Source organism: Trichoderma reesei (genome assembly GCF_000167675.1).
Source record: "Trichoderma reesei QM6a unplaced genomic scaffold TRIREscaffold_4, whole genome shotgun sequence".
NCBI classification, from domain to species: Eukaryota; Fungi; Ascomycota; class Sordariomycetes; order Hypocreales; family Hypocreaceae; genus Trichoderma; species Trichoderma reesei.
The window spans coordinates 1,630,018-1,656,126 of record NW_006711151.1 but is presented as its reverse complement, the minus strand read 5'-3'; the positions used below and the strand labels follow the sequence as shown (position 1 = coordinate 1,656,126).

The 26,109-nt window shown below is 52.0% G+C and overlaps 6 protein-coding genes across 6 annotated transcripts; 4 read left to right on the top strand and 2 right to left on the bottom strand.

Moving 5' to 3' along the window:
* On the bottom strand, nt 1-2,121 carry TRIREDRAFT_105158 (uncharacterized protein; the record flags this gene model as incomplete). Its single annotated transcript, XM_006963239.1, has 3 exons — nt 1-833; nt 902-1,149; nt 1,211-2,121. The coding sequence occupies 3 exons, from the start codon at nt 2,119-2,121 to the stop codon at nt 1-3; spliced, it is 1,992 nt and encodes a 663-aa protein (XP_006963301.1).
* Nucleotides 2,122-3,575: 1,454 nt separating this feature from the next.
* On the bottom strand, nt 3,576-6,878 carry TRIREDRAFT_105157 (uncharacterized protein; the record flags this gene model as incomplete). The annotated part of the gene is made up of 1 exon (XM_006963238.1): nt 3,576-6,878. The coding sequence occupies one exon, from the start codon at nt 6,876-6,878 to the stop codon at nt 3,576-3,578; it is 3,303 nt and encodes a 1,100-aa protein (XP_006963300.1).
* Nucleotides 6,879-7,485: 607 nt separating this feature from the next.
* TRIREDRAFT_105156 (uncharacterized protein) lies at nt 7,486-8,653 on the top strand (the record flags this gene model as incomplete). Its single annotated transcript, XM_006963445.1, has 5 exons — nt 7,486-7,551; nt 7,606-7,746; nt 7,808-8,001; nt 8,061-8,251; nt 8,319-8,653. The coding sequence occupies 5 exons, from the start codon at nt 7,486-7,488 to the stop codon at nt 8,651-8,653; spliced, it is 927 nt and encodes a 308-aa protein (XP_006963507.1).
* Nucleotides 8,654-9,895: 1,242 nt separating this feature from the next.
* Nucleotides 9,896-14,146, top strand: TRIREDRAFT_105155 (uncharacterized protein; the record flags this gene model as incomplete). Its single annotated transcript, XM_006963444.1, has 1 exon — nt 9,896-14,146. The coding sequence occupies one exon, from the start codon at nt 9,896-9,898 to the stop codon at nt 14,144-14,146; it is 4,251 nt and encodes a 1,416-aa protein (XP_006963506.1).
* Nucleotides 14,147-15,374: 1,228 nt separating this feature from the next.
* TRIREDRAFT_105154 (uncharacterized protein) lies at nt 15,375-22,676 on the top strand (the record flags this gene model as incomplete). Its single annotated transcript, XM_006963443.1, has 5 exons — nt 15,375-16,476; nt 16,507-18,714; nt 18,805-20,685; nt 20,735-22,144; nt 22,207-22,676. The coding sequence occupies 5 exons, from the start codon at nt 15,375-15,377 to the stop codon at nt 22,674-22,676; spliced, it is 7,071 nt and encodes a 2,356-aa protein (XP_006963505.1).
* Nucleotides 22,677-23,241: 565 nt separating this feature from the next.
* On the top strand, nt 23,242-23,844 carry TRIREDRAFT_57575 (uncharacterized protein; the record flags this gene model as incomplete). Its single annotated transcript, XM_006963442.1, has 1 exon — nt 23,242-23,844. A coding segment is annotated over one exon (603 nt), but the record flags the coding sequence as incomplete, so codon positions are not given.
* Between the last annotated feature and the right edge of the window lie 2,265 nt (nt 23,845-26,109).

Here is a 26,109-nt window from a genome sequence, read left to right as displayed (position 1 = left end):
CTAATCGCCACACGCGCCATCCTGATGTTCCGCATCATCTGTTCCATCTGGAAACTCTTCCGATCCCTTCTGTGTCCATGCCACATCTGTCATATCTTGATACTGTCCCCCCTCATCTGTTCCCTCTGGAAACTCTTCCGATCCCTTCTGTGTCCATGCCACATCTGTCATATCTTGATACTGTCCCCCCTCATCTGTTCCCTCTGGAAACTCTTCCGATCCCTTCTGTGTCCATGCCACATCTGTCATATCTGGATACTGTCCCCTCTCACCTGTTCCCTCTGGAAACTCCTCCAATCCCTTCCGTGTCCATGAAACATTTGACATATCTTGATCCTGTCCCCTCTCATCGATTGGCCCTGGAGCAACCTGATCGTAGTACAGAAATGGTATGCTCGAAAACATTGACAGGGTATTGGAAGCCCATGGACCAATCTGATATCCCACACCATCGTTCGTCGCATCTGATGGGTTCTCTAACTCAGGCAAGAGCCCCGATCCAGTTTGGTCGTCTCTAAAACTCGTCGTGTCTGGACAGTCTGCCGAAAAGTTGAGGAAATCTCGCTCAGTCTGATACTGGGCGACATCCAGAATATCTGTAGCCTCCTCCAACCAACAGGAAGGTTCACTGAAGGCATTTGCTACTGCCGTGTGGAAATCCATTACATCTCTGGCGGTGCCACTGGCGCTCAAGATAGCGTCACGCACAAGAGATATGATGTCTGAAATTGCCTGGAGCTGGTCCTGTGCTGCATTGGCGGTGGTCAAGAGGATGCTTTCGATTTCCGAAGCCAGTTCCCTCACATGCTCGTTGCAAGCTGGCCCACCCTTGTCTGTAGGGCGCAGATCAGTCAGCAGCCAGCAACGTCTCGGTAAGGAATATGAAGAGAATAACACACACATGGGTTGGGAATCTCTTCATTTGGAAATAGTACATGGTACATCTGTTTCCACTTCTCGTCATCTGGCTTGTTGCGAATGCGGGCCGCTCTCAACCGCTCCCAATCCGTGGAGCTCAGGTAAGGGTCATTCTCGTTTGCGATGCACTGCAACGCGGAGTGCCTTTGTAGGCCTGCTTGGTTCCTGAAGGCTGCAAAGCATCGCTCACAGAGATGACGTGGGCGTAAATGTTTGCGACGTATATGATCTCTGTCAGTACGTATTAGCATTTGATGTTGATATGTTGATGGGGCGAGTCTGTTAGGCGGACCTGACTCTGTGATACGTCGTCCAGATGCCGGTTGCACAGACCCCGAACTTGCCATGGCCGTAGAATAACGGATCTCTTTTGTGGAAAGGGCAAGCCAGAGGCTTCCTTGCGTCAAGAATCGACTGAACACATTCCGCAGTGGGAGCGCCGCCATTACCATCATCATCATCATCATCGTCGTCGTCATCTTCATCATCGTCATACTCGTCATCATGCTCGTCTCCCTTGGCCGCGTTCAGGCGCCGGGCTTTCCTGTCCCCTCTGTCCTTGTCTCTTTGGCCACGAGGTTTCCGCTTTCCTGCTTGCGAAGGTTCGCCTTGATTCGCGCCGTTGTAAGTATGAATCGATTCGCTGGCTGAGTTCAACCCCGTGGTACCGGGCCGGTCGGCAAGCCATGCGGAAAACCATGAAATGGAAAATTCTTCAATTGCATCCAGAAGGTCTGAGCGAGAAGCATGTTCGACTTCGTGATTTCTTGGAGATCTCGCACGACCGAAAGCACCAGGTACCGAGTCAGTTGTGGGAGTACATGTAGGTAAGCTCTTGTTCGAAAAGATCTCGTACTTGGTGAGAGAGGGGCAGCTAGAGACATCGTCTGAGCTGTGCATGGAAGAAATGGGAGGCTCCAAATTGTCTGAGGGGTCCAGACTTCCGCAAACGCTGCACAGGTTCCATTGGTCTTCGTCCTTATGATGGATCTCTATGCCCGGCCTGCCGGACCATTGAAGGCAGTCATTGTTCCCTTCAATCGACTGGGAGATGATCTGAAAACTGTGCTGCCGCAGGTGCGTATGGACATGCTCAAGCCACTCACCCAGACGCTCTTGTTCGTAAAATTGTTTCCAAGTTCCAAAGGCTAGGCATTGCTCAGACATTGGATATGGTTGACTCTCACCTGCAGAAGAGTCCATGTTGGTGGGCGATTGACCACATGAAGTCAACTGAGGATGGCATTGCTGAACATGCTCCGCCAAAGATGATCCACTAGAGCTTCTAAATGCGCAGCATGCATAATAGCAAAGGCATGGAGTAAGCTCGTTGCCATCGATGTGCTTTTTGTCGAATTGTGTGAATTGCTGCTGTATCATGGACTGGCGGTTCGCCGGGGATGAGTAGCATGCCTCTGATACTGGCTCCTCATAAAGAAATACACCGTCTTCATGAGGAGGCTGCGATATATATCGGTCAAGCATTTGATGTATTGGCTCTTCCATTTGATCTTGATGGCAACTGATGGCATAAAGGGAGTTGTAGATAGTAGTGAGAGTGGCGATAGTTTTCGAATGAAAGAGAAGGAGATAGCCCAGAGGTTAGCCAGCCACGCATCGCGATCATTTATAGCTTGGTAGCTCCCTTACCATTGCCGCTGCTGCGCAAAAGGCGCAGGTTCTGCTCGGAGACCAATCGTCGTCGAGACGCGGGGCGTTTTCTGCGCAGCGGCGCAACATTTGCGCATCTCGGTGCCAATGAAAGCACTTGAACAGACGAAGACAATATGCGCAGGTCCTGCTGCCTGGAGTCTTTGCTGTTGACGCTCGCAGGTTTCGTGGAGGGCCGTCGAGATGCACCTACTATAGGAAGATACACGTCAAACGCTACAACTGCTGCAATGCAATTTAGAAAAGCCTTGTTACTGGCTACGTTCTGTGAGATAGTAGACTTGTTCTGAGACAGAGCCTCATGACCGAATATTATGTTGTTCGTTTGTGAAGTGGACGAATACGGCGATGTGATCGTATAATGAAGGTTTGTCACGCTTGAACTGTAATCCTCAATTATCATCCCGGAACTCGACATGTGCAGGTGTAGAAAGTAACAGAGAAACGGAGAACAAGGCTTTCAATGGCAGAGAATACGCCTTGGACGGCTCAGTCTGGTCGGCATAGGGAGCCTGTTTTAAGCTAGATACGGTGCGTTTGCTTTGCTTCTTAGTCACTTCAACTGTATTGCTGCGTTGAAGGAGCTTCGGAATAGTCTGATCATAATTAGCCCCCTTTCGGTGCTTGGTCGACCTCACCTTTGCGCAGCCACATCCGTTGCCTTGTTGCCTTGTTGCCTTGACGCCTTGCTAGGTTCCCCCTTTCCTACTTGAGACTAGGGAGTTTATCTTTCCAATCTTCTTCATCTAAAACGCCGATTCTGGCTTTTGTGGAAGAGTTATTTGTATGCGAGTTCAGGATCGGTGAAAGATGATTGGCACGCGTGGTTGTGGCTCACCGAACCTTAAGAACGTCGCCCTATGAATAGAGGGTATATAATCAATGACCTAAACGAATGACATAGATAAACAATGTCGAGATACCTCGACTGATTTCACCACAACGCACTAGAGATGTTCATGAATGCTACAGCTTATACAAAGCATCTAGGACAACCCCCTTGAGAAGATCCTCTTCAGGTTCATCGCCCTCTCCGCAGCAGGCGGTGGGACCAAGACGATACTATCAGGCTTGTTCTTTGGATTCCACTCCCCTTGATTCGCATAATGCTCCTTAATCTCCAAATCAACCCACGTCTTCTGCGTCACTTGGCTGACGACGACGCCGCTGAGGATGAAGCTGATTTCGCTGCAGCTCGTTACCGGCACGTAACCGCGTCTGCTCCGGGGGACCATGCGGAGGGTCATGCCCGTTACCTTTTCATCGGTTGTTTCAAGATCAATCATGACGTTGAACCTGATGTTTGATGTCATGTCTGCTCCACTGCCTTTGTATGTTGCCATGAGGACGCGTGGAAACTGCTGCGGTGTGCCAAACGGGACCTTTATCTTGAGTTCCTCTAGCCTGTAATCCCCAGCTGTGTAAGGCTCGAGATTGATACGGAAGATGAGATCTTGTTCAACGTCCGTTGCGACTATGGTGTTTGACGATGGCGTCTCAGTGGACGAAACCTGGTAGTAAAAGACGGGCCTCGTAGCGTAGTACTGAGGGAGCTTCTGGATTGCGTGGGATGGAACTGGATGACGGCGACGCCGAAGGGCCCATTCAGATAGAGGCGCATCACTCGGAGTGACATTAGGGTCTATCTCGAGCTCATCTCTGGCATTTGTCTGCGAGAGCTTGAGCTTGAGGCGCCAAGCGACGGAGCCCATCTGCGCCGCCATGAGGGCAGAGGTGGCAGTGTCGTCGTCAAAGTACTTCTTGTCCATCTTTTCCTGGACCGTCTTCAAGTAGTCGCTCGCTAGACTTTCCATCAGCAGTCTGCGTGCTTCTATGGTGGGTGAAGACGATGGAGTGACATCCCAGAGATAAACGGCCTCTTTGGTCTTGGGATCATTTGGTGACCATTCCTTGATGGCAATAGGCACGGTAACATCGTCGGATCCCTCATCTGCTGTATAGGCCTTCTTGTATCTCATCTCAATCTTGTCTTTCTTGAGGTCGCTGCCGGCCACAAAGGTCTGTTGGTGAGGCGGCTGAGTGAGGGCGAGCCCATCAAAGTCCGGCTCCGACGGTTCCTTTGAGAAAAGGCACAGCATCGTATCTGGAGTCACAAGCTTGTGTCTCATCAGAACGGGAGGCTTGTCGGGCAATTGTAGAGGCAGGACTTCGACTTTCATATCGGGAAACTTGACAATGAGATTAGAGCGGATCAGACAGCCATAGACAGGCACGGGAGGGACTTCGCCTCCGTGCTCGGCCACGCCCGTTTCGTGATACCACTTGAGGGCGCCAAAGATGGCATCGCGAACCTTGTCGTGGTCCTGATCGATATAATTGGACAAACTTAGCGCTCCATCGAGCAGAGCGTCCATCCAGCGCCAATCGATCCGGAAGAAGCGCATGCTCTCCAACGGAAGGGCGCTGATATCCGGGATCAGATAGTGAAAGGGGATATTCTCCAGTACCTGCTTGTCAAGAACAAACTTGAGCAAAGCCATCCAATCGGGAGAATACGGTGTGTTGAACTCATTGTAAGGTACATCAGATGGTTGATCTGGTTTCTCTGGGTCAATCGCACTGGCAATCTCTTTGGCGGCTCTGAGAAAGCACTGTGGAAGTTTATTCTCTTCGTTTGATGCCAAGCGCATGGCATGTGCCTCATGGCCGCTATACGAAAGATCGACAGGCTCTATCGAGTGGCGAAGCCATCGTCGAGAGCGAGCCTGGACATCCGAGGTGCAAAGCTGGGCCGTCTTGTGCAAGTTCTGCAGAGCATCGACCATGGCAGGGAGCTGTGCGATGAGTTCGCTCTTGGAACGCGTTCCGTGGGCTTTCAAAGCGGCCAGCTGATAGTAATGCATGCCACGATCGTATATCTGCTTGCGGACCTGGCCGATTCTCGACACAAGGTCGGCGTCTGAGATGGCCAGAGTTCGACCAATTTGCCAAGCTGCCGAATACGTGATGTCCATCAAACCGAGCTGCTGGTCGAGGATCTGTAGGTCTGAGCCCGAAGTGGAGAGAGAGTGCCATGGACGAGTAATGTCAGACGGGATCTTGACCGGGATGAATGGCCCTCGGATGAAGCAGCTTGTCTGCTCTCCCGTCTGCATTCGATAGCGAGCCAAAGCGTAACCGTCGTGCAGGCGTTGCAACACTCGGTCTTGCACTGCCTTGGGAGCATTAGTTGGAGGATTCAGTTGATCCAGCTGGACAATGGAACGCAGCATCGCACTGGATCGTCCTAGTGCCTCAAACATGTTCTTGATGCTGGGGGTATCAGGAGGGAGGCATGTGTAGCTCCAACTGTGCAAGCTGGACATTGCCACGTATCTCTTGTCGTTGGCTACTGGCCATGGCATTACCTCAACGCTGCGGATAGAAACAAGGTGGGCAATAATCTGCGTCGGCTTGGTAATAGTGACCGGTCCCGTCCTGTGGGAAAAGACCACGCCGTAAGAGGATTGATCTTCCTCTGTCGCTGTGAGGGCCGCTATAGCCATGCCTTCTGTGTTGATGTCCCTCTTGTGCGCCAGGAATCTGTATGGGCGCACATCTGCCTGAGTGGCGGTCGTGTCTTCATGGCCTTTGTCATCGTATTTGGCAAAGAGGGTCGAGAAAAGCCCTTTCTTGATGAAGATGATGTCTGTCGTGGCATCAGGCTCTGATGGGGAAGGCTTCACAGGTGACGCTGTATCTGCGAGCTTTGGCACATCTTTGACGAGCATGTTGACGGCCAGCGTGGAGGTTTGCTTCGCACCGCCTGGGAGCTTCTTCGTATTGCGGAAGATGCTTTGTTCTCCCTGGAGGTCGTCTGGCGACAACTGAAGCTCATCCTTGGTAAAAACCAGCACAGCGAGCCAAGGGACACGGTTCCTATTTTGCTTGTAATCCGGCGGATCTTCAATGTAGCTTGCTCGCCATTCCCACGGGAATTCGGGCGTATTGAAAACGACATGCGGCAAAGTCTCAGACCTCTCTTCGTGCCCAGGAGGCGGATAGACAGAATGGATCTCGCCCTCGGGTATAGCAAACTCGGGAGTATCGACGTAGAACTCTTGAGTTGCAGTCAGCTGCTTCGGGACTGACTTTGCGGTGATGTCTTGGGTGACATCAACCGTGTGTTTGCCTCCTTGCAAGCCAGGAACAACAAACGAATGGAGTTGTTGATGCCCTGGCTTAAGTCGACGGTCGTCTTCAAGACTGGCGAGGAAGCGCTGGACACGAGCAGCATGGCGAAATACAATGTATCGTGCACGAGTCTCTCTTCTTTTGCGGCCGGCCATTTTTAAAAGAACTTTTGTTGAGCTTTGGAAGAACTTGAACAGTGTTTGAAACAGAAGATGATAGTTGAACTTGATAGAGTAGAGTGTTCTAGGTCAAGAGAGATGAAAACATCTGGGGCGAGCCTGATAGTACCTAGGAAGCTCTATCTCCGGTCGATGCGTTCTCTCCACACGTCGCGCCACGGCCCATGAGGTATGTCATCACTGTCGTCTCTTTCGGGTAACTATTTTCAGTCACATTTCATTATTTGACGTACTGCATGCATGATCCTTCAAATGTTGTAGAAAGCACGGTGGTGAGGGTCGCATTGCAGAACGATGCTCAATCAACTCACCCACCCCCTCCATACATGTACTCTTCAGCTTACAACGATCACAACTTCAGCTCGCAACTATCGCCCAAAACCTCGTTTCAGCTTCCAACAAACACGCCTCTTACATCACCAGGAAAACAAGTCTCACCTTCCTATGGATCGCGTCTTGAAACAGAGATATACAAAAGTCGAGCAGTTCGCCACGCTTTTCTCTCAACAACTCAACTCTAACCAACACCCAGAAGTCTCATCAAAGGCAAATTACCCGCTCAACAAACCATACAACAAACAAGATGGCTTTGGCTGCTATCCTTTCGCCCATCGACACCTCAGAGGCATGGGTGTATTATTACGAGAAGGTAATGGAAACGGGTCTTCTCAGGAAGTTGTAAAGCTGACAGAGACTTTTGCAGATCGAGGACACGTACAGCCTGGCTCTCCTGCAGTCTTCCGTCTCTGGTGGCCGAGACCAGGAGTTCAAGAACCGAAACACGATTGGCTCCCGAGTCAAGCCTCCTCCATCTGACCTTGCCGTGACTAGCTTTCTCGGCCTGGTAAGGGGTTTCCTTCCACTTCCCGACGGCAAAGATTACTGACCTGTCCGGTGATTACTAGGTGCGTGCCTTTGGTATTGCCCAAATTCCAAAGGCCGTCAAGTCGACAGACCCTGCTATCGCTGTCATTTCTCAGCTGAGTCCAGTTGTGAATCCCATCGACAAGGTTTCTGCAGCCAATGTTCAGCCTGGGGATTACTCCGCCGTTGCAGCCTGCGGAAGCACGACCAACACCGGTTATGTGTCCCTCTTGAAGTAAGTTAATTTGTTCTGGTCACGTCTTGGAGCGTCAAAGAACTAACTATGGTTCTCAGAGAGATTGGTGGGACTGTCAATTTGGTCAACTACACCATCAACAAGTTGTCTGTGACCTCCAAAGCAGTCGATGTCACGGTCGCAGCGTACTCCAAGCTGGCGAGCATCGTCGTCCAGGGCAAGCCTTGGGTCTTCTTCCAAAACAAGGCCGGGCAGTACTTGTACTACCACAATATCTTGGCAGGCGAGAGTATGTCTTTTGAGAAAACATGCCTAGTCCTTGCAAATGGTACACTAAAGCTAATTTACTCCATCAGCTTCAAAGATCCCAACCACTGGAATGGCGGAAACTGGCACGCACCTGGCTGTCACTTTCAGCCCCGACAACTCCATTCTCTTCCTCTACTACCGCAACCAGACTGGAATCGTGGCCAGAACGTGGCTCCATAACGGCAAGTGGTCTCCCGAGGAGGCGGCCGTGGAAGATGCCATGGACGATGATTCGGCCATTGCCCTGGTTGCCCACGAGAAGAACATCCACGTCTACTTTTGGAACGACGGCCAGATTGTTCACGACGTGAACGATCTTCCTGACGAGAGCCAGCTGAGCGTCAGCCACGTCGCTGGTTTTCACGCTGAGCCGGCTAAGTGAAAACGGCCAGCTGGAGGCGCTCCCCCCCAGAGCTCTATGTATGCAGATGCAGCCGAGATGAGAATAGCTGGCTTAGTGTGACTTGTCGGATACTGTCATTCGTTCTTGATTTTTTACTTCGTATTCGGATTATAGCCAGCTAGTGGAATTGAGACGTTATTGTTTACTTTTTGCTCTTCCTTTCTCTTACCTTGCTTACGTTCAGAACCTCTTTTGGATGGAGGAGTCAGGGTCTTGAGCTAATGGCGGCTGACCCGATTTTATCCACGCTCTAATCCCAGTCCAGCTAGTCCTAGTCGACCACTCGGCTCTAGTGCCGGCAGCGATGTACACAAGGGACAATGAAAACAGCGGCAACTCAAAGGCTTTTCCAGGTACCGTAGCATGTAGAGCTCAGCCACCAGCGATTTCGGGTTAGTGGGTGTCCCGCCGCTCTGGTAGAGGTATACCTTAGGTAAGCGCCAAATTGGACGACCTTTTATCTCGTCACAGTAGAAGTGCTGTAAACAGATATATGATGCAAGCAGTGCCTGAATTCACGTCCATATCGTGCGATAGATGTCTCAATTGAGCATACAGATACTGCATATCGAATGCACAGAGTGATCGGCCATCAAGACAGAAGCCAAGGGCTCAACAGCTCTGTTTCGGCAAAGGCTGGCTCAGGTCCCTGTAGCGCGCCAATCGCCTCCCTCCAGTGACATAGGTAGCGAGCCCAGCCAGCTGTCAACTGTCAAACGCGTGCATGGGGCGGTGCTACGAAGGATCAGATGCCGCTGTCCGAATCCAGCACAAGACTTTCCCAAGTGGCTGGCGTAATGGCAACGGCATATGCATGGCTTATTGTTCAGAGGCTGCTGAATGAGGGGACGCCCGATGTAACCCACGGGCTCAGCTAGACTGAATCCTTGATGCAGATTGCAGATGCAAATGCCGATGAGGGATGGGCGTATTTCCGAGCTATGTGACCAGGAAGGGTGTGTTTGTCAAAGGAAGCTGTGAGTTGACTATCTTCTACAGGGGTTGCCGCAACTTGGCAGAAAGCCGAGGCTACAGTTTCACCTCTCCAGCGTCCAACGTCATGTACTATACTTCAATCTGTAAGATGTACTCAAGGACGCTCGTCGGTGTATATAAACTCGTTGATTTTTTCTAGAATTTGAAACCTCGTCAAACCAGACATTGGACGCAAGCCAATGTGAACTCAATAACTTCATTGAGACCCATCCGCAACCCGTCGCCATGGCATCTTCTCCCTTGGCGATTCCCGTCAAACTTGACGCCTTCATCTTCAACCCGGATACATGCAATGGAACCGAGATAAACCAAGCCAAAATCTCGCCATTGACGCAGCCCAACTACAGCTACCTGCAGATCAAGAACTTCATGCTCCAAAACGATGTGTTGCATCCCATCGAGCTCCATGCCGCGGCCCCAGCCACCCGCAACTCGCGAATCACCGACCTCGCAACGGGCAAGACTCGCCAAGAGAGGCTGGGTGTCTATCTGCATTGGATGATTCCTCGGCCTTACCGTACGGGTGCGGCGGCTACGGGGCAGGATTCGAACCAAAGTCGCGCTCAGCGTGGGCTGTTTACGTCAAATGTCGCCACGGACAAGGAGGACTTGGCAACGCCTCTGTTTCCCGAGACTCCGAACCGCTGGCTTGTCATCCGCAAAATTGTTGGCAACGTCGAGCCGCCGGAAGCTGAAGCTAGTCTCGAACCGGTCACTGCCTGGGTGATTGAGAGCGATTGGATGAGATCCATTGACGAGATGGACGACACGGACGACACCAAGTACGACCTGCAGGTGGATGTGTCACCGTATCTGCAGACGGGATCGACTGAGGAGCCGACCATCAACGAGCAAGCTGAAGTCTTTATTGGTGGACGAATCAAAGCAAAGGAGTGGAATGAGAGCACAAGCCAAGCCAAGAAGCGCATCTCCCTGGGTGTTCTGAACTCGAGCAACCAATTGTTCCCCGACTACATGCCCCATAACAGCAACGTCTTTTCGATGCTAGACAGCTTCGAGTATGCACCGTCAAAGTACGCTACTCGCGCCGTGGCCGACTACTACGTGCTTGGATGGCATGTCAACCCCGAGGATGATCTCATGCACCTCAGTGACCACTCAACAAGCACTAGAGGTGATCGTTTGCAAGCCCTCTCCATGGCTCTCAACAAGTCCGACGGCCCTGTTCCAGACGATGTGACCGAATGGCTAAAGTCGACCGAAAGTGGCCGCATACTCTGTCATGGCGCCATGTACGGCGTCCGCTGGAACCTGAAATGGGACGAGAACAGCCGGCCTCGCGTCATCGCCGATGAGGTTGCTGACCAGCTACACATGCAAACGCCCATCTCAGTCGGGACGACGCCTCTGGACTCGCTTCTCTCCTATGTGGCCGCTCACCAAAACGGGCCTATCGAGGAGCTGCTGAATAACTTGAGCGCCTTGCTTCAGGCCCAGAGCGAGAGCATCGAGAACCGTCGGGCGGGGGCCGAAGAGGTGCAGAACTACAACTTTGCCAAGTTTGCAGGGGGCTCGCGATATGTGTTCCAGATTGATCCAAAGAATCCTGCCGCGCCGCCCTCTGACGAAGCAGCTGCTCTTTTGAAGAAGCTGAACGAGAGCCAAGTCTTGTACGATGCTTCGGCTCGACAGCTTTCCCGCCTCCAGTGGAAGCATTTTGCTCTTTGGTGGCGATATGTGACAGATACTGAGCGGAACCACAGCGCTGCTATGAGACAATACAAGCGGGAGGTCCAGGACCTCGATTGGGATTGGCAGCGGTTGGTTGCCTCTCTCAACAGCCAGACAAACGCCATTAGCACTGCCAAAGACGAAATTAAGAAAAAGCTCAAGCTGGAGCTCAAAGAGGCCGTTGCTCCAGTATTCAGTCAACAAAGGGACCCGACAATCTTTGTCGGAGGAGTGGAGGCTGGCTGGCCTACCGACTATCTCGAAAAGCTACTGGTGCGGCTGCAGTCACAGATTGAGAAGCACACACCTCCACCACCAGACGAAGAGGCCGATTATGGACTTCAGTGTATCCCGGATGCTCTACAAGGAATGGCCAAGTCATTGCTTGGCGAGTTCCTGCACTATGAAAAAGAGCGTCTGGTGGAGGAGTCGAGCAGTGCCGCCAAGTGTCAATGCAAGTCATGTACATGTGCTTGCGCAGCCAATAGGAAGTTTCTGATCAAGGAGGAGACGAAAGAGGAGGAGAAGGGAGAGGGAAATGAGGAGATGGACAAGAACGTCTTCCCGCCGCTTTACCACGACGAGGACGGACGTGATCTCTGGAAGAATACTCAGCCGTGGTTTCCGCTCTTCATGGAGTGGGAGGCTGAGTACTATCACATCGACTATGACAAGTGGGATATGGAGGAGCGCGCCACCAGGTCGACGCACGACAAAAAGTTCCGCTACACTGTGAAGCAGGACGACAAGCCGCTGTGGGAGTCCAAGAACGATGATCGAAGGACGATATCGGGCCGGATTCTGCTGCTCCCCCAGCCCGTCTTCTCGCTGGTGGGCCAGGTTGAGCGGCTCTTCACGACCGTTCCCGAAGACGAGCTTTCCCCAATATTGCCAAAGGACAAACGTGACCAGGTTCTGAAAGACCTCAAGAAGCTACCATTCGTCTCTGCCCCCCTGGATGGCTTTGCCAACCACCTCCTAACCCTGACCGAAGGCAGCCACCTGAAGCCCAACGTGCGGTATCCCGGACAGAAGCCGGTGCCGATGAAGGACGCCTATGAAGACACTGTCGTCATCGGACTGGGGGCGGTCGAGCTTGAACGGATGGGCGTCGAGACAGACCTCACCCCCTACTGTTCGCTTGTGAGAGTGGGCACGACGCCGTATTCCGTCTTCAAGCCTGCCGTCCACGGCCAGTTCAAGCTGACCAAGCTCAACATCATCGACAAGTTTGGACAAGCGGCTGCTGCAATTGATCCCAAGCGACGCCATGACGGCCCGCCTCCCATCTACCCTTGTATCAGCGAGTACTACGAACCGCAGATCTACGACAAGAATGGTTACCCCAACGTCGTGGAGAAGCCGAAGAACAAGGGTGACTGTCAGTTTATGCAGGTTCCTCCCAGCATCAACCAGCCAGCCCGGCTGAACATGGACTTTGTCAAGCTTGACCAGCATGACGGCGAGTATCACTGGAGGCCAATCACAGAGTGGGAGAACCCCATCTGGGGCTGGGTGCTGGTCAACTATGTCGACTTTGGCATCCAGTTCTTCCTCCATGACGGCACCTTTTACCGCGAAGTCCGACTGGCTGCTCCCAACAATCCCAACGAGGGCACGCAAGCCACGGACAAGTGGCTCCCCTTCAAGCCCCCCGTGGACCCTCAGGAGATTCGACAGCTGGACCACTTGATCGAGCAGTTCTCGGGCGAGGGCGGGCGAGACTACCTCAACGGCTTCATGGACATGGCCACGCAAGCCACGCGGAATGCTAGCACCGTCCCGGGCGCTTATGCACAATGCGTCAACTCGTTGATTGGACGGCCACTGGCTCTGGTGAATGCAGGCATCTCGCTCGAGCTCTCGGCAGATGCCCGTACCAACCAGTCAACCGTCGGTGATCAGCCGTCGAAGCGGCCCCCATACACCCTCCTGCCAGACTCGCACCCTGACACGAAGCAGTATGAGTTCTCCGTCAAGCTTGGAGATGCCGCTCGGCCTCACGACGGACTGGTGGCGTACTTCCGGGCTCGAGACAAGCCACTTCCCGAGGACGAGCTGAAGCTGGATCAGCTGTTTACCTCGTTCAAGCCTGGCAGTCCTCACGATAAGTCGGACCGGATCAAGCCCATCGACACAGAAACATTTCTCAAGCTCAAGCCGTTCTGGCTCAACCCCAATGATTACAATACCAAACAGGGGCCCCAGAGAAAAGACTTGGAGGATGTAGAGGAGGAAGAGGAGGAGAGCAAATACACCCCACAGGAAAAGTTCATCATTGACCACAACAAGAAGCTGACAGTTGTCGGCCTCCTCATGGATCCGTTCACACCCGTGAATGCCTACTCCAGCATTCTGCCCGTCGAGCCTCTGGCGCTATCGACCTGGACATGGGAGTCAGCTCTGAAGAACATGACGGCCTTTTTCCACTTTGGGCCGCTAATGGTAGAAAAGGACGTCCCGGTATACAACCCAGAACGCATCCTTCTGCCCAATTACGACCTGGAGCAGCTCAAGGAGCAGAAGATCGAGATCAAGCTGCCTTCCCTGGCTGTGGCGGACTGGAGCTGGCTGCAACCGTACTTGGACCCGGAGGCGACCAGGCAAGAGAGCGACGAGGATGGGGAGGTGACGGACGAGGTGTACATGGCTCTGCGCCTTGGCAAGATAGATCCCGTTCCGCAGTTTGCGCCGGGTCCTCTGACGGCTCTTGAAGGATTCCTGCAGATGGTTCATCCTATCACGGCCCCGGATGTTGGAGATGACAAGACTCAAGCTCGCTAGGGGGCCTGAATTGCTGCGGGAGAGAGCGGCTATGGTAGTCAGGTAGTATGGGGAGGACTTTGTGTGTTTAGTGGGAGCTATGGTAGTACTAGTATGCAATCGAGGCACATTCTGTCATATCGATATATCGTCCTTGTCTTCTGTTGTGGTGTCTGTGGATTGTATAGACTCGTCATATATGCTCAGCACATTTGATGGCCGCTGTGGACATGCATATCGTACCATTGCGACCCTCAGTGCTTACTTTCAGGTGCCATTGTTGACGCATTCACTGCTCTACACGGGAGACAGGGGCCCCCCTTTGAGTTAGCAGACTCCTTCGGCTCATGCAAGGGCGGCAAGTGGACGGCTGAAGGGATCCATCGCGATGCAACCCCATGTGGGAGCCGCGGGGTCAAGGATGACGAAGGATGTCAGATCCTTGGAGACCCCGATTTGGCGAGACCCCTCCAGGAAGATCATGGTTACTAGGCTGGATCTGGTTTTATTCTTCGCATGGTGCCGTGGCCGGGTGAGGAGATGGCGTGTCTCTTCGGACCATTGAGCGTGATATATGCATGTCTGCGTACCGAGGAGACTCTATTGGACGTCTGCATTGCAGGAATCACATTGACATCGAAGGGCTTGATGGAGTCTTGCACCAATTGTGGCTGCCTGACGACAAGGTAGCAAAGGCGACAACGAGCTGTAACCAGAATGAGAGGATTGTGGTGTGAGAGAGAGAATAACATGAGTTCGGAGTGAATAATGATCGGTTATGAGAAAGAAGCACAGAGCTTAGCAGGGTTGGCAGCGGATGAGTTGACGTAGATCAATGGCCCAAGGCATGTAGAGGCCTTCATTATGGAGTTCATGGGAGAGGCATTGAGCTCAGCCGTCAATGCAGAGGCTGCAGCTTTGTGATCAGGCAGTGTGCGAAACATTGTATGGTAGTGAGATCAATTGCGTAGAAAGGCCTTGTCTTAGAAAAAGGGGCCCAAGGTATTAGTCTTGATACTCATCAAACGGTGGCTCCTTTTGTGTCCTGCTGGTATACAGCCGACGTTGCAACTGGTGATACTGTTTGTTCTTATAGCACAACTACCATACGGGCAACTCTTTCGGATACAGTACAATACACACATACCAAAGCATCAAGAATTTCCGGAAAACTCTGTTCATCAGTACTTTTCGTCTCAAGTACCAGCTTTACTCGGGTGATGACCAAAGAAATAGAGACGCCATCATAATGACCAAGTATCGCGTCGACTCCTTTCACGTCGCCATCTCCCTAGGAGACTCGGCAATCCATCTCCTCGTTGACGTTACGGACGTCACAGCGAAGAACCCAAAGCCCAAAGTCCTCTCGGCTGTCCTGATCGATGGCGGAGAAGATCAGCCGGGGAGGCACAAAGATTCGGGAGATACGAAGCACACAAGACAAAAGAAAATGCCCATCTATACCGCAATGCGATGGATTGAAGACAACTACATCATTGACGGCAAGGAAGTCGACAAGATAAAGAGACTCGCGTTTGACACCATCATCATCACCCACTGGGACAAGGACCACTACCATGGAATCGTGGAGATACTCCAGAATGGAGCGACGACTGAAGACAAGACAGAGCAGCTGGATACAATCCTAAAGTGGAACATTGACGAGACTCCAGCAACCCATTTCTACTGTTCGGTCAAGACGGCGTGGGAGAAGACGAAGAGCAATAAAGCCAACGGGATGAACAACAGTTTCCATGTCAACGATGCCGATAATACCATCAGCATCAAGTTCGAGAAGGACGGCGAAGAGCACTGTGCAAAGTTTGCTAAATTTCACGCCGCCGATAAGGGGACGGACGACGTGCTTGGAGTCGACTTCTTCAAGAACGATGCGGCCATCATGCCTGGATCCGACGGCACGCCGCTGGTGGACTTGCTGAAGGCGAAGAAACTCGAGGCTGGTCGACCAGCCATGCTCTGTATTGCCGCGAATGAACGTCACTTTGCCAGCAAGACGGAGATCAGCAAGCTGGCAATTGACAAGCCGATCAACATTCTGGTCGTCAAAGACACCAGTGTCACACTCACCAACCAAGCGAGTATCGCCTGCTTGATTGTCTGGGAAGCTACCCCTGCTCCTCACATTTCCCACTACTTTGCGGGAGACATTGGGCAGAAGCACGAGTCGACAATGTTCAACTGGCTCAAAACGGCGGGAGTAAAGAAGATCACAAACGTGAAGCTCAGTCACCACGGATCGCACTTCTCGACGCCCCTGGCAATGTTCAACGACTTTCAGCCAAAGAACACCCTGGTCCCAACTCCGACCTATGCTCTGCATAACCATCCATGTGAGTAACTGTAATTCTTGTTCTTTAGAGATAGGCCATATCTGACAAAGAGGTTAGCATGGCCCGTGATCGTGATATGGTTCCTCTGGGCACACTCCCTGGCTCCTCCAGCTGTTCCTCGACTAGTCGCCCTCACATTTCCGGCAACCATCACTTGGGTGCCTAAGTCGGAGACGGAGCCTGAGAAGGGTAGCTGGTACAACCTCAAGAAAGTCAAATTGGACGCCCTCCAGGGCAAGAAGGATTACAAGACCTATGTGACGTACCACGACAAACAGTATGAGGTCCTCAACGAAGCTCTCGTGAAGAATGACAAGCCCAAGGTGCCAAACGAGAGACTCGTCAGAATCGAACAAGCCGAGAATCTACAGCGAGCATACGTGGCAGACAGATACGCTCAAATCTGGAGTCTGTTGGGTTTTCCAACAACTGAATACCACATGGGTGGCTGTGGGATATACTCCGTGACGCAGGGGAAGACAGCCTACAAGTCTCTTTGCTTCGTTCGGATCAAGTGCAGCCAGAACACGGACGAAGATGGCGAGCTCCAGTACGTCGACCTCGGATTGTCCCTCCTCCATACTCCGACTCCAATTGTCATTGAACGCGCCATGGTGTTGACGGCGCTCAAGACCACGGTCACGCCCTCGACGGCTGTTGCGGCAGCTATCCCTGCAGCTCCAGGCGCTGTCTCCAGAAAAAGGAAGCTCAGCGACGTTGATGATGACATGAAGGAGGATGCAGAGAATGACGAGGATGACCGAGTAACTGACTACGATCTTCTTTCTCACGCGCGCGTGCAGCCCCAGGCGTTCTTCATACCCAAGACGACGAATCCGGACGAAATGGATTCGCCTTTTGGGGATGAAGAAGACGAAGAGAACATCGAGGGTATCGAAGAATACTCTCTAATTGATACGTCTTCCGCTACCACTGAAGACGAGATCTTCGAAGCACAGGCCGTCTCACTATCTCCCAAGGTGCAGAGCGGCGGTGGTGTTGTTAACTTGAACACGAATCCCAGTGGGATGTGGTCCGTCTTCACCCGCAGACTAGAAGATACCAAGATCAAGGCTCAGGGTGTCAATGACTATGAGAGGCTGGACCCAGGTCTCCTCAACGAGTTTGTCTCCGATCTCCATTGCGGCGTCATCTGCTTGGAGAAGCGGCCTGAAGACGATCCTCCCCCGAATGGCACAACGCCGTTGAGCAAGGTTGACGAGTGGGCAGCTTGGTTTTCGGACGCCCTCAACGCCAAAGGCCTGGCTGTGATTGACGCCAAAGGACACAAGATTGGAGGCTTTACCATGCAAGTCTCACTTGCTCCCATTGGAGCAGGACCAGGGTCTCCCTCCATCACATGGCTCAAATTCTCGACTGAACGATCTATATTGGAACTGGCTTTTGGATTGGCATCCGCTGCTTTCATCTCTCCTGAGGGCTTGCTGAAACAAAATTCAGGCTTGGTCTTCGGGTTGCATCCGTCAACGCCATCGGAGCCCGTCAACATTGTCAATATGCTCAACTTTGCCGGGCTGGGCAGTCTGCAGAAGAATCCGCTAATTGCCATGATGGGAGCCATGGCCCTTAAGCCGCCCTCGACCAATGATGAGCTGAAGAATAAGAGAAATGCCGTTTGGTTTGTGCCCGGCAACGACTACAGAACCTGTATCCGTCTGGAGTGGCAGATGGACGAGACGTCTCGCGAAGAGCTGAACTCAATCTTCGAGCCACTGCAACTGACTCTGGGTGAAACCACAGTTGTCACCCGCAGAAGCACCTGGTGGACGACAAGCGGGACAGAGTCGAAGCTCATATCCAGGGGAGACCTCGTCATTCATACGAACATCGATCTGGAAGGAATCAAGCTGGAAGGTCTTTTTGAGTTCAATGAGACAGCCTCCACCTTTACCATGACATTGAACACCAAGGACACTTCCGCTCTGGTGAAGCTGTTGACCTGGGTCAGCAAGCTACTGGATATTGATGTTGGCCAATTTGACTTTACTTCCCTTGAGAATCAGTCTGTCGGTTCTTTTAGCCTAGGAGAGTTTCATTTTCGACGCATTACCGTCGGCTTGACCAAAGACGAAGGGAAAGGCAAGGCGAAGATGTCAACCTTTCGTATTGATATGGAAGTCGAGCTGGACCTGTCCAGCTCCGGCCCAACATTGTTTCTTGTCACCTATTCTTACAAGAAAGAGGATGGAAGCTCCATCAGCGCAAAGATCTGGACTGGTAAGTTCTTGTTTCTGCACAAGCTCTCTTTGGAAATCTCACAAGCCCGATTGTAGTCGTGGAAGAAGCTTGACTGACGAACATGTTTAGCACCACCCGCAATGCCCGCCTTGAATCAATGGCGTTTGCTCCCGGAGTGGGAGAATTACTACGAAATGTCTCCAATCTCCATCGATGTGTCCAAGTGGCAACCGACTCTCGATCTCGCAGCAATGGCTGACATTGACGACGCCCCGAGCTTCCTGCCCACACAGGTGACCATGGCAGAGTTCCAGGCAGATAAGTCAGGAATATCATTCACGGGTGCTATGCAGCCAAAGCCCCAAAAGGGAGATAAAGTACCCATTTTCAGTATCGGGGAGATATTCCTCTATGTGGGATATGAATGGGGAGGGAAGAAGTCAACCGTGCCGTCAAAGGCTCTTGCTACAGCCAAATCAGCTGGCAAATTCACCGGTGTCTTTCTGATCAAGGCACTCATCCAGCAGCCGAAGGGGGCAAAGTACGGTTGGCCTACTCAACTAGTAGGCCAGGTCGTCTATACCACAGACAACGGTTGGGTGCTCTCGGGATCCATCTACGATCTGTATGCATCCACGCTTGCACAATTCTTTGATTCCGACTTGAGCGGGACAGCTTTGAGCATTCTGGAGACGATCAAAGTCCAGGAACTGAACATCAACTACACGTATCAGAAAAAGGCGGCATCTTCGTTCGACATTGATGGAATTCTTGTCCTTGGCCCTTTCAAGCTCTCGCTCAAGTTTACAAACGATGGAAAAGTCTGGGACTTTGAGGCCAAGGTCAACACCGATCAAAACAAGGATATCACCTCAACGGTCGGCGAGATTATTCGTAGCATTGCCGATACAGATCTCAATCTTCCAGAGTTCCTGACCAACATCGAGATTGGGCTGAAGAAGGAAGATTATCTCGAGCTGATCATGAAAAAAGTTCAACTAGGCACCTCTGACAAGTATGTCATGGTCGTACTCATCACTGCGAGATTGAGCGGCCTCATCTTTCAATACCTCCAGTTCCGCGAGATTGTTGACGAGGGTGTCAAGGCGCCCCCCGTCAAGCGATTTCTCAGCGCATCAGTTGGTGAGCTTGTGGACGCTGCTCTCCCCATGATTGGCAAGATCCCGCAGCCGTTTGACGACATTCTGTTCTTGTGGGTTCAGGGCCAGGGACAAGCCCAGCCTGAAAAGGACGGAATCACCAAGATCCAGCTGGAATCCATCAACAAGGTCCTAGTCGATATGGAGAAGAAGCCTATGCCTTACAAGACGGTTTCCAAGTCGCCACCCGGCGATGGAGATGTAGTACTGACGAGAGGAATGCATTTTATGGTCCTGCGGAAGAAAGGAGACAGCCAGTCCGAAGTCATACTCGACTACGCCTTTGAAAAGACCAAGGCTCAGCCGCCAGCTGGCAACGAGCTGGTCCTGGCAAAGGACGCCGAGGAAGTGGAAGACAAGGGCGCCGCCATGGCACCGTATCAGACCAGAAAGGGCCCCCTCTCAATCAAGAACATCGGGCTCAAGTACTCGACTGGCTCGAGTGGCAAAGAATCCATTGTCTCTATTCGACTTGATGCATCAGTGACCATTGGTCCTGTCGAGTTTGGCGTCATGGGGCTGGCCCTCAACCTGAATTTTGCAGGCTCGAAGGACCTGAGCTTACACAATCTGCCCAAGCCCAATGTCACTCTTGAAGGCATTGCAGCCGGCTTCAATCGCCCTCCAATCACTATTGCAGGTGGCCTTCTGTACCACAATGACAATGAAAGGATGTATTATGCCGGAGCTATCCAGGTCGGCTACACTCCTTGGCTCTTCCAAGCCGCCGGTTATTACGGCAAGATCAAGAAGCCCAAGGAGTTTGAGACGATATTCCTGTTCTGTGTCCTAAAAGGGCCACTGATTACCCTTGAGTTTGTTTCCATCGAGGGAGTGACTGGAGGTTTTGGTGAGTGTACCCTCTTCTAAATGGCACAACCACTAGCTAACAATGGTAGGCTACAATTCCAACTTGAAGTTCCCCACGGCTCACAACGTTCTCCAATTCCCGTTGATCACGGGTGATGCAACAGACCCTGATCCCAATGATGGGCCATTCGAGATTATGAATCAGCTGCTGGGTACTTCGTGGTTCTTCCCGGAAGAAGGATCGTTTTGGGTCGCCGCAGGATTGACCGTCAAGGCCTTTGAGATCCTGTCAGTTGAAGCGGTCATCGTCATCCAGTGGAACCCGTACGTTCAGCTGGGCATCTTTGGTCTTGCCACCGCCAGCATCCCAGGAGGCGCCTCCAAGGTCAAGTTTGCCCATGTCCAGCTTGGGATTGTTGCCTCATTGAACTTTGAAACCGGAGTCCTGAAGATTGAAGGGGAGCTCACGCCTGCTTCTTACATCTTGGATCCCAACTGCCACTTGACGGGCGGGTTTGCCTTGTATAGTTGGTTCGACAGCAAAGACGAAGCTCTCCGCGGCGACTGGGTCTTTACCATCGGCGGCTATCATCCATCTTTCAGCAGGCCGCCCGGCTATCCAGAAGTGCCGCGCTTGGGCATATCGTGGCAGTTTGGCGGTGCCATCAGCATCAGTGGAAAAGCATACTTTGCCATCACCCCCAAGGTCTGCATGGGTGGCGGCCGTCTGGACGTGGCACTATCTCTGGACCCTCTCTATGCGTACTTCAACGCCTTTGTTGATTTCTTAATCAACTTCAAGCCCTTCTACTTCATTGCCGAAGGAGGCCTTACTGTTGGCGTCAAGTTTACGCTCGATCTCTGGCTCGTGACGGTCAACATCAACATTGAGATCTCTGCAAGGCTGTACATCAAGGGGCCTCCTATCCAAGGTCGTGTGCACGTCGATTTCTGGGTATTCGGCTTCGACATTGACTTTGGCGCCTCAAAGGTTGATCAGCCTCCGCCATTGCCTCTTGATGAGTTTATTGCGGTTGTATGTCAAGCAAAGAATGCTGGAATAGCATCCATGATGATTGAATCAGCTCTCGGCCTGGCTGACGACCAAGAGGAAGCCTCCAACAGCCCATACGCATTCGTGTTTGCTGTTGAAGAGGGTCTCATTCCAAAAGACGACGTAAAGTCTAAGCCCAGCGGCGATATGTGGAATGTCCGAGCGGCTACCTTTGAGTTTTCTGTCAACTGCAAGTTTGCCGTTGAGTCTGCAAAGGTAGAGACCAGATCCCCGTATGGCAAGCTTCTGAAGACAGACGATGTTCGGGGCACCGGAAACCCGATTTATGCAAAGCCAATGCATACCGACCAACCCATTTCCTCTGTTTTGACCATATCGATCAAAGCAAACAAGGATGTTGGTCTGGCGGAGAATATCACAGAGCCCGTTTGGACGATTAACGAGAGTATCTGCAAAGATGTTCCGCTTGCCCTCTGGGGACAATGTAAGTCAAGCCAGTCGTTACCAGAGCTTATATAGATCGCTGTATACTAACGAGAATTTCAGACAACCGCTCAGATGATCCCAGTTATAACAGAAACCCGCAGAGCATGCTCAACGGCACAAAGGGCAAGTCGGTGTACCTCATGATGGGAGTCCACCTTACCAGGCCTCTGCCACTACTATCGCTCGACAAGACGGTGCCATACGACGTCGTCAAGTTCCAAATCTCGACACTCGACAACAATGACCACATTGCAATGCCAGATGAGCCCACAAAGGCATTCTCGCCCATACCTGCCCTTGAAGAAGGGCAATGGGACGCCGTTCAGGAGAAGTGGGACAAGCCTCTGGCGGGCGAGGATGCGGCCGAGCAGACAGTCAACCTTTGGGCTGCATTGGGCTTGGGACAGCTGGGGTGGTCCAAGAAGAACGTGTATGCGGAAAAGGCGGTCTTGACGGGTGCGAAGCCACGGAGGGTCATTGACAACATTGCAAAGTACTACCTCTGGAGCCCGGTGCTCAGCGGCGTATAGATGTATCTGCCTGATGGCCAATCTTGCTTAGGAGAATTTAATATACATCCTTGACGTAGGAGGACGCCAATATTTACCATGCATACAGTTATAGAACTGCAGAAATGACGTCGACTAAAGACCCAAAACAGTCATTTAGACTCCAAAACAAAGCAGCAGCCAGGATCTCACAGCAGTTCAGGCTCTACTATGTAAGACAATTGAAACGCCTTGCTCAATCAGCTCCGATCGTGCCGATCCTTGTCAATGGCAGGGTAGAAGACAAATCAGCACGGCTGTGCTTCCAGGTCTTTTGGGTTGTGTGGAACTCTCTCGGCGGGTTTTCACTATGAAGTGATGACGATCAAAGTAGGGTGGCATGCGAAGTCCGCATAGACGTCCAAACAGCTAGCCGATAGCCGGCTGACATTGTCATGTTTGACGAAATCCCCATGCTGATATAAAACAGGCGCATCTCTTCTTCTCGACAACAACACTATTCACACTACTAGGTTGCTTCAAGTGAGTGGTCTCCCGACAGGAAGACACTGGTCTCAGCATGAAGCCCATTTTTCTTACTGTTGCGATGACTGCCCTAGCATCAGCCCTTTTCGAACGATCGACTGACGCGAATTCCCCTCAGACTCTGGACCGCGTGTGGTCTGGTGTTAAGCAGAGCGGCAGTGGCTTCACCTCGGTGACTGGCACATTCACCGTCCCAAAGGGAGGCAAAAGCTTTGGGCCTTCTATCTGGGTCGGAATCGACGGTTCCACAGAGTGCCCTGGGGGCGGCCTACTGCAGACGGGCGTCAGGCTTACCGGTAACGGTACAGCGTTTGGCTGGTTCGAATGGGTTCCCCTGAGCGCGCCTGTGTTCGAGGGCTTCGCAGTCAGCGAGGGCGACGATGTGAGAATGACCGTCCACGCCTACGGGCCTTTCAACGGCTCGGCTATCCTGGAGAATCTCAGCACTGGGCAGACGGTGTCGCATACTTTGACCAGCGCCGACGCCCCGCCAGATGCACCGCTGTGTCAAAAGAGTGTCGAGTGGATCGTCGAGGACTACAACAATTCTGGAGGCAATGACACCGGCATCGTGGCGTCTCCCGACTACGGCACCATTACTATCCGCAATGCGTCCGCGCAGGGATCGGCGGGCACAATCACTCCGGAGGGGGGTGAACTGATATTGCGCTCTTTGATACGAGAACCAGTACTGTCCTATCACAGTGCTCTGCTGGGAAAGAGGAAGTTACGTGCAAGTATGTTGGGCCACCAACTCAGAGCTGATGTTGCCGATGGGAACGCCGCTGTGGCTGGTTGGAAGAGGTTGGCCAATTTAGAGGAGAAGGAGAGTCATGTCAAAGAACAAGATATGGTTGAAAGCACACTCTCCCTGATTCTAGGCCGCAAGAGACTGTGTGCTTCTTGGTGTTCTCGCTGAGTGTTGGCTAAGCGCTGTTTGTAATATTGTTTTTCTCTTTGAAGCGGTTCGTGTATAGATCCTGGCATGAACGCGTGTCTTTGTCCAGACGAGTAAAAAGGGTCTGCCGCAATTCCAGTGTGGCTCTTGGGCCTGTGTGCTTTTTCTGGTCTTTGATCATCAGGCTGGAGGCCATTGAACAGGCAAAAGCAGACGCAAGGTCAATCATCTTCTGTCGAGTCTTGCTAGGTGGGTATGAAGCCACGACCGCATGATGGCAGCGATGCATAAGGTTCTAACGCCTAGAATGGGGCCAGTGGCTGAGTTGAGGCGCCTCGATCGGATGTTGCCGATCGAGTCCAGCAGTGGAAACCATGCCCAAAAAAGAAGCCGTGAAGAGCTGCATGGTGGCATGCTGCTCTTCACGTAGTGGACATTTCGGACTCAATTTGAGGAGCTCTATCCAAAAGTCCGAAACTTGGGAAATGTTGGAGGGGCGCCTCATGGCTGCAGGTCGAGCAAGCTCATGGCAGAAATTGACGGAAGGGAGCAAATGCGGCGTGATGCTCCTAGAGGCGCTGCTTAAGCACCGTTTGTGTACTCAGCAAGCTTTATGCCATTCTTGCAACAAAGATAGGCAACGATCTAACCAAGTGAGGTCAAAACTCAGTCTCAATCACTGTTCGTCTGCATGTCGGTTTTCTTGCTAGACACGGCGCTGTTGAGAGGTGTCCAAAACAACAGATTTGCAATGGAAGCGAAGGATTACCAAAAGACCGGAAGAGAGCACAAATTGCTTCTAGAATGGTATAGAAGGAATACGACGTTTCGGTAGATGATGTGATCGGCAATTCAACAGCGGTACTAGAGGCCATCCGAAACAAGGGAAGAGAACAAACAAAAAACAAGAAAGAAAGAAAAAAGCAGTGGGCGAATGTGAAACTGTCTCGTCAATGGAGCGAGCTGGCCAAGTACTTGTCATTATGTTTACCCACCCTGGATTGCATCATATGCATTTCATCTACTACTGGCGTATTCTAGATGTCGAACTCAATGCTTATTCGCGAGAGAACGCATCAAGTATGCAGTTACAATTCAGAGTGAGCCTAAGTAATCTAGGGTAGTTACCGGGTGGCAACGTTGATATTGTGATAGTATCGTCGTTACGGTGGGGAAAGCACCGAACGAATGAGGCATCGTCCGTAAAAACAGTGACAGAAATATCGAGAAAAGTGGGAGAAGCTGTTGAAACAAGGCACTGCCGGTTAATCTAGGCAATACACGCAAGCTTGACCCAGTCTCTGCGACTCTTCGTCAAGCCGAACAAGATTGCCAAATCAATGCTACCTACACCCCCTCTAGATGCTTCCGGATCTGCAAACAAGGCAACGAGCTCCAGCTCATCTGCGGTGTTGTTTGAGGTGGAGTAACGAGCGTCCATTGAACACACTCGTCTCTTCACCTGATCAAGCATACCTTCACCATGCTCTCGTCAAGCAAAGAAGCAAGTCGCGGCATTCACACAAGGTGATCCAGCCACCCTGGCACTAGAATAGTGGACTACCGTTTGCATGAGATCTAAAGGCGTTCAGCTAGCTCTTCAAGGGTTCAACAAGCTAGTATTTGCAAAATTCTCCGATAAACAACCTTGTCAAGCTTGTCAACTTGTGTTTCCTGAAGCTCTTCGACCAGGACGAAGCGAGCAAGAGACTTTGGTACCTGCCCCACCTTGCCCACCCATCCCCACTAGCTCCCGCAAATCTCCCGCCCCGCCACCCCAAGACCCACCTACCCGATTAGGCAACCGAAGCTTCTAGGGACATCGACCCTTTTCGACCCTTTTCGGGAGCAGCGTCATGCAGGCGCAATGATCTCATGATGGCTTCCAGCATAGCCTGATGCTTCGTTTCTAGCATCTTCGTGAACTGTGGAAGGACTGTGCCTGGCCATGTGCCTCCAAGTATAAAGCAGTGGCTTGAAGCCTCCCAGTCAACCCTTCTCTTGCTCACCAGATCAGAACAAAGACAGCAA